This window comes from Chanos chanos, chromosome 2, assembly GCF_902362185.1.
Source record: "Chanos chanos chromosome 2, fChaCha1.1, whole genome shotgun sequence".
NCBI classification, from domain to species: domain Eukaryota; kingdom Metazoa; phylum Chordata; class Actinopteri; order Gonorynchiformes; family Chanidae; genus Chanos; species Chanos chanos.
Window position 1 is genome coordinate 38,469,202 of NC_044496.1, and position 14,022 is coordinate 38,483,223.

The 14,022-nt window shown below is 39.8% G+C and overlaps 2 protein-coding genes across 2 annotated transcripts; one reads left to right on the top strand and one right to left on the bottom strand.

The window, feature by feature from the left end:
* Positions 1–2,820: 2,820 nt before the first annotated feature.
* Positions 2,821–5,461, top strand: LOC115804826 (zinc-binding protein A33-like). The gene is made up of 4 exons (XM_030765319.1): positions 2,821–3,222; positions 4,146–4,376; positions 4,536–4,713; positions 4,917–5,461. Exons 1-4 carry the CDS (start codon positions 2,821–2,823, stop codon positions 5,459–5,461), a joined length of 1,356 nt encoding a protein of 451 aa, XP_030621179.1.
* Positions 5,462–6,908: 1,447 nt separating this feature from the next.
* ighmbp2 (immunoglobulin mu DNA binding protein 2) lies at positions 6,909–13,813 on the bottom strand. Its single transcript, XM_030765933.1, has 16 exons — positions 13,739–13,813; positions 13,325–13,410; positions 12,820–12,989; positions 12,542–12,737; positions 12,254–12,351; positions 11,888–12,051; positions 11,431–11,631; positions 11,131–11,278; positions 10,664–10,838; positions 10,275–10,457; positions 9,806–9,924; positions 9,105–9,199; positions 8,726–8,849; positions 7,591–8,412; positions 7,221–7,420; positions 6,909–7,130 (listed from the first exon to the last, which is right to left on the bottom strand). The coding sequence occupies exons 2-16, from the start codon at positions 13,399–13,401 to the stop codon at positions 6,930–6,932; spliced, it is 2,973 nt and encodes a 990-aa protein (XP_030621793.1). The 5' UTR covers positions 13,402–13,410; positions 13,739–13,813; the 3' UTR covers positions 6,909–6,929.
* Between the last annotated feature and the right edge of the window lie 209 nt (positions 13,814–14,022).

Here is a 14,022-nt window from a genome sequence, read left to right on the forward strand (position 1 = left end):
ACTGCACACAAGATGGAGTCCTTCAGAGTAGTAAGACAACAGCTGTCAGTGCTGCGCCAAAAATTCATTTCTTTCTCCAGTGTAAGTAAAAACTCTCTCAAGCATATCAGGTCAAAGAGCAAGTCTTTAAGACTGACATGCCATGAGAATCTACTCCATTCTGAGTCTGAGACAAAGAGTCACACAACAGGCTCTTGCAGGACCATGAGTGGTTGTCTGGTTTGGAGAGGAATGATTAGTCGGATGGGCTGACATTTTGGTATCTTGGTATAAATGGTTATGTAGTGAATTAGCCACTCTGAATTAATGATGAGGTACATTAAAAACATAACATGGATCTTTGACCACACTCTATGCTGTTCAGTTGCAATCAAATTTTCATTGAGAAATTAAATACACATCTCTACAATACAGGCTTTTGTACAAAAAAATTGTTTGTAATAACCTAATAAAACTGTCTCAGCTAAAACATTGCAACGAATCACTTTGTATAACTTCTGTAAATAATTAGAGATTTCTTTATTACACAGAATTAATTTTTATTGAAACTTAACTGGCGATGAGAAGATTTCTACCATGGTGATCCACTTCATAGTCTGATATTAGTTGAATGCCTCACTAGATGTTGGAGATCCATTCACAGTATTTGAGCAAAAAAATGAGTACATTATCTCCTTCACATTACTTTAGTGAACTCCTCTGTGCTGTTCTAAAGGAAGATGTGTGTTGACTGACGTCTATTTACTAATACAGACTTTTTTTGTAATTTTATGAATGACTCGTTGATGTTTTTAATTTGATCATCCTTTTTATTGTATTTTTATTGAATGTTTTATTGTATATACATGTCTCTGAATGAAGCTATAAGAGACATGTTTTGAAGATTATTATAACTGGACATTTGTTACACATTGTAGTTACATTCACTATATTAATGCTGCAAAAGCTGCTAATATTTTGATTTTAGCTTTTTTTTAGATTGGGTGCTCTCAAGAAAAGTCAAAATTTAGCAAAATGTACAAAGATCATAGAGAATGGATGCAGATGGCCAAAGGAAACGTGGGGCTGTCACTTACTGAATGAGCAAGTTTTACTTTCAGTTGATTCACTGAATATTTTATCGTTCCCTGTGGCTGTCGTGGCTGTCCATTCATGTACTGATTGATTTTTTTTTTTTGTCAGATGTAAATCAATGTGAGAGATGAAAACATTGTCAGAATAATTTTTTCAGTAACTGTCCCCAGTCTAAGAACAGACTTGATTGAAGGCGTTGTGTAATTTACTGAATGGCAAGATGCAGAAAGTTCACCACATCAATCATGATGTAAATAAGGCTTGACAGTAAGATATTGGCCTCAAGTATTACCACGTCCATTCCAAAATGGAATGCTGTTTTGGAAATGACACAGCTATTGCTATATTTAGATCAATGTTTCGTTTAATAAATTGTATCTATCATCTTATTTAATTTGTGCGTACTGAGTTACCCATTTTAAGCAACCTAAAGTTTTCACAGTAACTTGATATTCATTCTAGGTGATATTTATGGGATATATATATATATTTTTTTTTTTTTAATCTCAGAAGTTTACAGTTGTCCCATTAATCTTTACACAAACATGAAAGTCCTCAACATATATATGATATAAATTAGTTGATGTGCCAAAATACACATAATAGCCTTTACAGTGGCTTTGATTACAGAGCACGGCAATCTCCTTGTGGCCTCTGACTGTCCTTTAGCACTTTCTGTAATTTGTTGTCTCTGGTCAATTTTACTGAGAGAATTTGTCAGAATCATGATGATTTTTCATACCTGTGTGCTGCATGTTTTTGTACCAAACAATACTGTATTAAAAATAATGTACAAAGTTTCTATATCAATGCAAGATTTAAAACATACTAACTGAAAATTTACTTGACTTACCCACCTTACATTTTATCAGTAATGTTAGAAAAATAAAAATATTTTGCTTTATACAATGACTTCACCAAACCAGTTTATTGTTAAACATATCCTGTGCTCGGGACAATTCCATTAAATGCTGCTTTACTTTTGGTTCATTTGGGTTTTCCTTTTATTATGACCGCTGTAGCTTTTCCCTCACAACTCTGATTAATCTGACAAAACCTTATTAAATCCACAGAAATGTGTTTCAACAGGGGACATGCTCAACTTTAACGAACTCTGTTTGAAAATACATGTTGCTTGTCACTACCTCTGTATGTCTGGTCATCTCAACACGTCTCTGCCTCAAGAGCCAGTTTCTACAGTTGGGATCTGTTTTCAAACAGACAAATCTTCACAGAAATGTAAAACTGCCATGACTTTTAAATGGTTACAAAGACCACTTTATAAATGTTTGTCATCTGTATTCATTACACTCTCAATAAGACAGATAAAGTTTGATAATCATTTTTGAATAAACAGGGTGCCTGGGGGAATAATCCATGTCTACGTGTCATTTCTCAGGGAGCAAAAAAAAGCATTCCTGTTTTTCAAGAAACTTCCTGGTTTCATATGTTTATTTTTAAACCAGGTATAGAATTTGTGTGTACAAACAGGTACATACGATGAACCCGGTTTAAACCGAGTCACGGAAAACCTTTGAGCACATTTTTAGCAAACAATATGACAGCATAGATTCAGCATAACAAAGCTGGGCACTTCACCAATCAGGTCTAACCAGTTTTCTACAGTGACTCTGCACAGAGTATTGCTAAACCTGTGCTCAGACGGTTAAAGAATTCTCATGAACAACATGCGAGCCGGATTTATTATGAGGACTGACTTTACTGCCAAATAACAAAATCAACAAAATGACAGAGCCACATTCATTGATTGAGGAGGATCTTCTTTGTCCGGTGTGCTGCGAGGTTTTCAGCGTCCCAGTTATCCTGCACTGTGGTCATAACTTCTGTAAACTATGCATTCAGAAATACTGGGACTCGAAAGATTCGCGACAATGCCCTGTGTGCCGTGCAACAGAAATTACACAGAGGCCTCCCATCAATTTGGCTCTGAAGATTGCTTCTGACTCTTTCAGAAACGAGACAGAAAAGCCCTCGGTCACCGTGGAGGAATTATGCCCCACACATAATGAGAAGCTGAAGCTGTTTTGTCGCAAGGACGCAAAGCCCATCTGTCTTATTTGTCACACTTCAAGGGAACACAAGCACCATGAATGTAGCCCAGTCGCAGAGGCGGCTTCTGAGAGAAAGGTGAGGAAACAAAACAAATCCAACTGAGATTAAAAAAAAGCCATTAGGACTAGTAGTAGTAGTACTAGTAGTAGTAGTGGTAGTAGTGTTAAGTCTTGATGTTTTATAGACAAATAGTTAGTTATGTTTGTCTTTGTAGTAGAATATGTGTATTTTGAACTGGTATTGAAGAGTTTCTCAAAGGGTCCACTGCATTTTTCCCACAAACACTCATCTAAATCAGGGGCTGCTAAACACTCATCTAAATCAGGGGTTGCTAAACACTCATCTAAATCAGGGGTTGCTAAACACTCATCTAAATCAGGGGCTGCTAAACACTCATCTAAATCAGGGGTTGCTAAACACTCATCTAAATCAGGGGCTGCTAAACACTCATCAAAATCAGGGGTTGCTAAATCCAGTCCTGTAGAGCCAAACTCCTGCCAGTGTTTGCCCTCACCTCTTAAACTGAGACTGATAGTTACTTGGCAAGAATTTGCGTGTATTCCTCAGCTAATCAAGTAATGTCATTATTACTGCTGAAACTTGTTGAGATAAAACAAAGTATAGTGTACATCTTAAAAACACAAGGCAGTATTTGTAGCACATAATAATGAAACTCTATCAATTCTTTTCAACAGTTTATAGCATATCATTATTTCACTGAAGTAAAGAATTCACTTTTTAAACTGTTGTTTTACACATTGGTACTATGACTTCTGCAGAGGGACCTGTTGTGCAGGGAGCAGTCATTAAAGAAACATCTCAGCGTTGTCCAGAAGGCAAAATTCATTTGGGAAGAAGTGGAAGTGTACATACATGTAAGAAGGGGGTTAAAATTAGTATTTGGATTCAATGAATTTTTAGAGGTTAAGAACTTCTAGACCTAACTTTCATGCTTGGGTTTTGTTTTTGTTTTTTGTTTTTTTTTGGCTTGTGTTAAGAAACAAGCAAGGCAGACTGAAGCATTGATAAAGGAGGAGTTTGAAAAACTGCACTCCTTTCTCAGGGATGAGGAGTCAGCCCGACTAACTGTGCTACGTGTGGAGGAGTCGAGAAAAACTCAGGAGGCTAAGGAGAAGCTGGAGGACATGAATAAAAAGATGGCAGAACTTACGAACATCATCAGAGACATAGAAAGCATCATGAAAGCAGACGACTTGATGTTTTTAAAGGTCTCTATGAGTCTTCAACTAGCATTTCAATTATGTCATGTTTGTCAGAATTTCTGAAACTTGCAAATTTATTTAGTGTAATTTCATCATATATTTTTCGTTCAAAGGGCTACAAGGAAGCAGTAAGCATGTAAGTACTTTTGTTCTTCTATTTGTGAGCCTCAAGCCAGTTTTACTTTTCAAGTTGGAGCACTGAGTAAAGACAAAGGGTGTTGCAGGTCCCGCTACCCTATGCAAGAACCCCAGGATCCAAAAGGAGTTCTCATGGATTCTGCCCAGTACCTGTGTTCGCTTAAGTACAGGGTCTGGAAGAGAATGGAAGGAATCGTACAACACTGTGAGTAAGCACTGACAAGTAGGCTCTCAACATGTTCTCATATTGGACATCTGTGTAAATGTCACAGATCCATTCCTCTGGCACCTCATAGATGAGGACAGCTCAGTTTATTAACTGACTGAACTGGAAGCTTACTCTAGGATCTATGGATGAAATCATACTATGAAACAAATCAGTCAAGTTTCTCTTTTTGTGCTTTCCAGGCCCTGTCACCCTGGATCCGAACACAGCCCAGCCTAACTTAATCCTCTCTGATGAATACACCAGCGTGACTTACGGAAAGAAACAGAAGGTTCCCGACAACCCGGAACGCTGCAGCAGCCGGATGGCAGTGTTAGGTATGGACGGGTTCACGTCTGGGAAGCACTCCTGGAACGTGGACGTGGGAGAAAGCAAAGAGTGGTACATCGGATTGGCACGGGAATCCATAAAGAGGAAGAGCACGGTTTTTCTGAATCCTTCTGAGGGCTTCTGGGTGATTGGCTTGAATAATGGTGAAACGTACTGGGCTCAGACCTCTCCCCGCACCCGAATCACACTCAGACAGAAACCTCAGAAAATCACTGTTGAATTGGATTATGAAAAGGGGAAAGTTGTCTTCACTAATGCTGTTGATGGAAGCCCAATCTACACTTTCAAAGACAAATTTACAGAGAAGATGTTCCCTTATTTTTCACCTGGGATTACTGAGGAAGGGACGAACCCAATTAAAATATGTCCTTACAAAGTATCCATAATGTTCTACTAGAAAATGCACAAATCAGATCCAGATTCTGTTCATCAATTAATGACAGCAAAATCAAATCCTGGGGATATTTGACACGAGACATTATACTTCTAGCATTGCACTGACTACACTTTATTTAACTAACCAGTCACTGCTGAGCCAGAGAAAAACACGTGCTGTGATAGCATGGCCTTGGAGTTCATTTTAAAGCTGAAGTTGACTGACCTAAAAAACAAAAAAAAAACTTGCCTCATGGAAAAAGTGATATTTAAAACATGCTTTTTTGTCTTAAATGGAACAAAGGATATTATTTTAGTTTCTTTAAAGATTTGGCCAGATACTTGAATGGGTGCTTGCTTGTTACTTCATCTCTAAGAACACCATTACACAACCACACAGGCCTCTCAGCTCAAACATTAACATACCTTCAGAGAAAGAGAAAAAAAGAAAAGCCAAAGCCTTTTAAAAAGCCACTCCACTGCATTCCTCACTGCAATAACTCAAGGCTACCAAACAACCAATCACATCTGACATCTAACTGTACTTCACTTTACAGCACAGTCCTCTGTAATAGAACTCTGGGCTAGTCCATTTGACCAAAACTATGGCAAAAAGGCAACACCCTCCAGGAGTCTATGAAACATAATTTAATATAGCCTTACTCTTTAATATCTTTTGTCCAGGTAAAATAATCCTTTGTAAGTGTTGGAATATGCTACTGAGGTTATGCACTCAGACTACAAACTACAGCTTGCATTACGTATTAGGCCTTGACACCAAGAACCCATAATGTCACTGGTGGGCAGGACCGATGGGCACTGGCGGTAATCCAGTTAAACCCATGCTGCAGGGATTAGAGGAGCACAGGCTGGGTGGGTTTCATCAGCATTAACCTCCTAAGCCTTGAAAAGCTTTGCTCTTATGGGCTACTCTGTCTTATGATAAAACGCCTTGGCTAATATGGGATCAGGATCATATTGATCCATGAGAAACCAAGATTTAGACCAGCGACAGCTGAGTGCTCGAACATGCAGGGCCAATCCGGAGTTCATGTTTCAGTGGATTTCCTCACCGAGATCACATTCAGATTATCACAACTTATCACAAAGGCATGAATTCTATCAAAACTTTGACATTAAATCTATTCAAATGATACCATTTAAAATGTCATTAATAAAGCAATCATGAGCACATGCAAGTCTAGACAAAAGTTTTTTTTTTTTGTCTCTCTTTGAGGACATTCCTTTGTATTCATATTTACACTGCAGGCCATTTCAGGAAATACAAGAGCTTGGAAATACAAGAGCTTTGTGAAATACAAGAGCTTGGAAAAAAGACAAACTGCACTTTCCTGTTTATTTATCAGACCACAGTGGGTTAAAGCCACATAAATATACAGGTGAACCACTCCATGGCATCAACAGATGTCATACAAAGATGACATACACAAATGTCACATGCCGATGAAATAAGCAAACATGCTTAATTGTCAATGTTCCTTTTGGTCTTTTGTTTTACTTTTCCGTTGAGATGCCATATCTTTGAGTTTTGAATCTAGTTTCCTGTGAAGATAGGCTTTTTTATTTGGATCCATGGACTTGTCCTTCTGCCCACTTCCGGCATAGAGCACACCCTCTTTGCTAATTCTCATTCGAGCATGAGACTTGGCCTTATCTCCACAGCCATGGACCTAAAGGACAAAAAAACCCCACAAGATCAAATATGCGCTATCTTTTGAAAAGCCCCATTAAAGATGGCCACGTACCCAAAAGCGACGTACCTCAGGAATATGGTGACTCAGGCAGTACTGCCTGTTACAGTAAAGACAAAGCTGGCCCAGGGTGAGGACGCTGGCTTTACACTTAACAAAGCCACAAACGCTGTCCGCTTTTACCACTGCATCAATGAGGGCGTCAAAGTCGTCTTCCGGCGTCGCGGCCGCAGCAATGTCGACAGCCCCAGCTTTGGTTTTACTCTTTCCTGGGAGAAGGGCACACAATATATAAATTTGAAAAAAAAAAAAAACAATCAAATGAATGCAATCATTCTCCCGAGCCACCTTTCAGGGCCAAGAAGAACGATCAAAACCATTCATCTATCTCTGTGAATAGATACCACACCTTTAGATTTCTTGGTGGACTGGTCTTTACCAGCCTTGGCTTCAGTTTCCTGTCGTTTGCTTTGCTGGCTCTTCCGCTCCCGTCTCTCCTGTTCCCTTCGCATGCGCTCCAAATGCAAGCTCTTTAAATCCAGTGGAGGCTGAGATGTTACCTTAAGGGGCTCAGTATCTACCGGCTCAGCTGAAGTTTCTGATGTGCTCTCCGGTTGTGTTGAGACCTCCTCTTGGTTGTTTTCTGGCTCTTTGGGTGCTTTTCCTGGCCCAGTTTGAGCTCTGGACACGGTGATGTGGCGATCTTTCCCCTCTCCCTGGCTCCTGTGCTTCAGTCCCAGTTCTTCTGAGAGCTGGTGGACCAGGAGACGGTCGTGAGAGTTAAGAGTGGAGGGAAACTGAAGCTCCGCCTGCCCCACGTCCTTCAAAAAGTTTAACAACTGTTCTTTGATCTCCATTTGCTTACTCTGGGTCTGCCCCTCTCCTCTGGGTTTAGAGTCATCCTTGGCATCTTTGTCAGGGCGCCGAGCAGCCCCTCCTCCTTTTGCTTTGCTCTCTGAGCTTTTCTTTTGCTCTGATTCATGTTTCTTACCTTCCTGTTTTTTTGGTTTCTGCTTAGTGGATGAATCTTTTACTTCAGTCTGTTTATCTTTGTGCTCACGCGTGTAATTCTGAGGGACTAGATCATCCAGGTACTCAAATGCTGTCCGGACCTCTCCGTGCTCAGATATGTAGTCCACTAGGGACTTGAGGAACTCGTGGTTTCGGACGGTCTGTGAATCACACACAACTACAATCTGTCGTCTTGCACGGGTCACCGCCACATTAATCCTCCTGTCTTCTGCAAGAAATCCAACTTCACCTACAGGGTTAGAGCAACATCCATTAGTCACAGCTACACATACAATTATATGTCAGTGGTCCCTTTGCTGTGTTCCTGATCAACGACCGTCCTCTTCTACTGGCCACGGGCCATCAATTCTCTCATCGTTAGTCTTCCAACTGATTAGACAATTATGAATCATTAACAGTGTTAACCTATACAAATTACATTCAAATTATAATTTTTCATGTCTACATCACTGTGTGTGTCAGATCCACCTGTCTGATAATGCAGTGTCATTAGAAAGTTACAGGAGCCCACATGCTGGAAGACGCATTGATTTTTGTCTCACCTTTCCTGTTGGATCTGACTAATGACAACACCACTGCCTCTTTCTCTCGCCCCTGAAAACCATCCACAGACTTAATCTCCAGGTCAGTGTGCTTATGTGACAGCTTCTGTCTCAAAAGATCAACCTGCAGCATGGAAAACAGACAGAAGACCCTCGATAATTGGTCCAAGCAGATAAAATTAAGAGTATGTGCTCTCTTTTTGTAAAATATTAAAATAATCTCTATAATTATAGTTTACACATATCATATACAATATATTTAAACTACATATTGTATATACTATATACTTGAACTATATATTAAGCATACTACACAACATTTAAACTATACATTTCGACATGTGTTGTCCATCTGGACGGTAAAGGACACAAATGTTACCTGAAGGTTATAAGGGGCAATGACAGCAATGTCTTTGTTCTTCACACCAGCTTCTGTCAGCGCTTTTATATGAAGGGCCACAATGTCTGCTTCACCTATACGGCAATTATAATGAAGAGCTTAAAATTCACATTCGACACAGAATGAAAGGGCATGCTTATTAAACATGCTACGCTTGTGTCAACTGCTCTGCTGCTGCTTTGGCCAACTCAGTAGCTGAGAAGAAAATGAAAACACAAACAGGTTTTGTCAGAAGCAGCTTGTTGGCAAGGTCAGTATCAGGAATGTGGAAAGCTTGTGAAGGACACTTAGACAGATCAGCAAGTGGAAACAGAATGTACTACCTTGAGTGGCAAGGATCCTGCTCATAGCACATGTTACTGATTCTCTCGGGAAAAACTATACATTCAAGTCAGTTTTATGTGTCTGGTGCATCTGTGCATATTTCACAGTGCATCCTCACATAGCAGTTTAAAGGATCTTGGGCCTCAGGCCAACACTGAACATTTGTGTGGCTTTATACACGACGAAAAGCTCCATGGGGCTATAAAGAATGCAGAAACCTTAAAGTCATCAATGGTTTTAATCAGTATATCAAACTGTCTGTGGTTTTAGAGGTAGTCAGTGTTTCTGTATGTGCTGTTAATAGAATAAAAGTGTAAAGGAAAAACAGAACCACTGAGCTGAGAGTTCATTGTTACCTTGGTTGCCTTTGGACTGCTCATCAGTGTCCTCCATTTCACTCAGGCCACAGCCGGCTGTGTCAATGAGGAGCAAGGCTATACCAGTGTCCTCAGTGTCAGCTACCCCGGGCAGGTCTCTAAACAGCACGCCGTTTGTTACAGTCACCAGTTAAATCAAACACTGTGCTCTCCAATTCAATTATATCTAGTTTTAAAAAACTGCTACATTAACTCAAGAACCATTTGGTGGTTTTATCAAAAGTGACAAATTACATCACGATAAATTACATAACAAACAAACAAACAAACCCCCCCCCACCATTAACATTACCACCATTAATTAATATTAATATTAAGATGATTGATATTACCACTTTGGTAAGAAAGTTCAGACTGTGAAATCATCAACTGACAAAATAACATTTAAATCGTAACTGACTGTTTAGGGACATAACACAGAGGGATCTACAGGAAAACACACAGTTACCTGAGTAAATGTTTCTCCACTGAGGGATGGGCAGTCAGTTTACCCTGGTACATGTTCTCTGAGGCCCACTGCATAATGGCAGCGTTCATGCGGTACTGGGTGGTCAGCATTCTCACGACCGTGTCTCCATATTTCTGAATGAGCCTCTCCATTAAACTCACAGACAGGCCTTTAGATGCTGCACTACATCACAGAAAATTAAACATTTAAAATGAAACATTCCCACTACGTGTAACCTTTTAATTTTTCTGGTTGTGAATCCTTCTTACGTTTACTTTTTGCAAATGTTAGCGATGCTACGAAAGACAACAAAATCAATGAAAAGATGACATTCTCAGATTATAATCTGTGAAAAGAAATTATATCTGTTCATTGAAAAGTATAATTACTTTTGTGATTTGATAGTGGGCGGCAGTTGTTTGTAGTCTCCTGCCAAGATGCACTTGGGTGCTTTGAGTAGAGCAATCCAACAGCTGCTCTCCAATGCCTGAGCACATTCGTCTATCACCACTAAGTCAAAGTGACCGTCTGGCAGGAACTTCAGAGGACCATCGTCACACGCGCCTAAGTCACACGGTCAAACAAGATCGTTTAGACAAACAGAGCAGCTCCTGATATGATGAGTCCATCTGCTTTCTTCGTATGTCCAATGACAACCCAACAGGTCTCATATTGCAAATCTACACTTTAATAATAGTAAAAAATACTGTCTGTGGAGCAAGACACTCAAGACATTGTACATAAATTATGTTTTTAATCCTAATTTGTGTAAAAATACAGTGAAATATGTTTACTATTTGGGTAAACAACTGTTCCTGAGATATATTGCAATCCCACTCCCATTAATATGCGCTACCTGTGTTGGTTGCAAGGACAACGCTAGCTCCTTTCAGGATTTGAGTGACAGCTGCCTCTTCCCTGGACTTCAGCTCTCGTCTGAGTTCTCCTAACTCCCGTTTTAGGTTTCCCCGCTGCCCTTTGTCACGAACCTTCTTCATCTCACCCTGTGACACCACGTGCACAACAATTACGACAGGAGATGATTGGAAAATGGATTAAAGAACAGAAAATGATTAAAGTGGAAAATGATTAAAGAACAGAAGAGTTGATCATGCCAGGACACGCAATGTTGAGTTCTGAGGAATGAAGGACTCACGTATGTTTTATCCATGTCTTTGCGTATATCTGCGATAATGCTGGTGTTGTCACTCTGGGCAAGGACGGCGTCCAGTGAATGTTTCTGTATGGACTCCAGTAGACGAGCAGGATGGCCCAGCCTTAACACTTTAGCCTTACTTTTAGCAAGTCGCTCAACCAAATTATCAACCGCTACATTGGAGGGAGCACAGCAAAGGATCTAAAGAAGCAAAGAGAGACAATGATCACTACAGAATTCAACTTATCAGTTGTAACCTGGCATTATAATAATGTGTCGTTAAACATTTAAGTTAATAAATTAATGCAGACAGCGACAACGTAATCCGTCAAATCTAAATAGCAGTGGATATTTCTGAATTCTCATTTGTCTTGATTAGATGTCCAATCTTCCAGGACTCATCTGCACTGTCCTGATCTCAGTGTGTTAGATAAGAGTAAAACAACAACTTGTTTACCTTTTGTCCTTGTTTGATTGCTTGCAGGATGATTTCGACTACAGTGGTGGTCTTGCCTGTCCCTGGTGGTCCATGAATAATGGCGACATCCTTCTGAGACAAGGCAAAGGTCACGGCTTCTTTCTGAGACTCATCCAGCCCAGCGTTCACGAACTCTACATCCTCTGCAAAAAATACACATGAAAACATCAGGATGATTCAATCAAATGACCTCTTACACCGTATTTAAACATTTATTCCAACAAAACATGTAATTTTACTGAAATGTGGGCCAGATGCATTTTATCAAACTGAGTTTTTTTTTTTTTTTCAAAATATAAAATATTAAACTTGTTTAAAAGATCAGAGGTTATGATGGGTGTTTACTTGGTTGTGAAAGCACTCCTGGTTCTGAGTAACCGAAAAGGACATTTATCAGGTTGGATGCTGGACCACTGTGATATCCATTCAAAGAATTCAGGGCACTGCAAGAGAGAGACAACAATTATATCAGTAACTATACTGCATATAGTACTACATTTAACTCATTCCTGGCATCTCATTGGTGAGGATATGAATAATGGTACCAATTTCACTTCGATTTCCCGTTGAAACTACAATATAAACTACAATATACAATGTATTCATATGCTCATATTCAGATGACTTGCTTGCCTTGTCAGACGTTTGTAAGTGATGTCATTTGCCAGTTTCATTAGATTGTACAGGACATCAGTGTCCAGGCTGAGACTATCCTGAGTCTCATCAAATGCCACAGACACAGACGACTGGGTGACACGAGTCACCACACCTGACCCCAGCTGAGACGGCTGACTGCACCCTTCTGACTCGTACAAACCCACTATATCACCTGCAAACACCAAAAACAAAGTGTTTATGCATACAGGATATATGTCCATAACAAACCATAAAATAAGCTGTAGATATCTTACCAGGGCCAAAACTGTTGCTTGGAAGAACTGAAACTCCAATGTTCTTCCTTGGCTCAAAGACAACCAGGAGTCGTCCATACATGCCGGTCCGTTGACTTCCTGTCTGTAGCTTTAGCAAACACACTCCTTTGTGTTGCAGATTCTTCAGGGACAAAGTTTCCTGCCATGTTCTTCAAATGAAATAGACAGAGGCACAAAGAAGGTTGCTTCAGTAACAGAAAACATAGAGAGAGAGCACACTTATTGCAGGAACTGCCCTGACTCTTTGTCTGAAGCATAATGAGCAAAATTGAAATACACACAAAACATAAACAAATGAGTAACACAACTTTGGATTATGAGTCACTAAGAGATAGAATATTGAACTCAGCCCATCAGGCATTAATTCATTAAACTCCTTTGGTGGGCAGGTCTAATAATTTCTACTGCACAGTTCAAGGTAACGGGACATTTTTGATTATATGAACAGACCCACAGGAAGCAGTTACTGCTCAGTCAGTCTCACCTTGTCTCCTCGATCTCTGCTTCTCTCTCCTCCTGTAACAGCTCCAAGGTCTTTGTCACAAAGCGTTCCACTTCCATTTCTCAAAGCTTGAGAATCAAACAAATTCAGGTTAGCGACGAAGACTCTGACAAAGTCCATAAACAAGCAAAATATCTGCGGTAAACTTCAGATGATCATTTCAGGATAACGATGACTGTAACGCAATTTACAACCGAGGTACATTGTTACACACACCTAAGGAAATACGCTATTGTTTTTACAGTTGTTAACTTTGAAGATATTAATAACAGTCTGTAGCGTTTTATTTGACTGATTGCTAAAACAAAGTTCGCATTATTTAGGAACTGAATTTGAGTTTAGTTAATGTCACTGGTCGTGCAACCCTGACTAGGCACCCTTTCATTTAACAAATACCTTTCGCACCATGAACAAATAAGCTGTTGTTACTCTCCCCTCAAAAGAGAGACTGTTGTTTGAATCTAATGTTAACTAATCCGGGAACCAATGTAACCAATTTATGAGAGAGCATTCTGAGCAACTGTGTGAGACTTGTCAAGCACTTCGCCGGCGACAGCGCATGATCGGTAGAGGGTCCGTTCTTTTGACTGTCCCCACTGTGAAGCAACAACTTGTGAAAATGTGTCCCGTTAACTCTAAGGATTGAAACAGCTGTAATGACTTTTTAATGTAATTTTCAA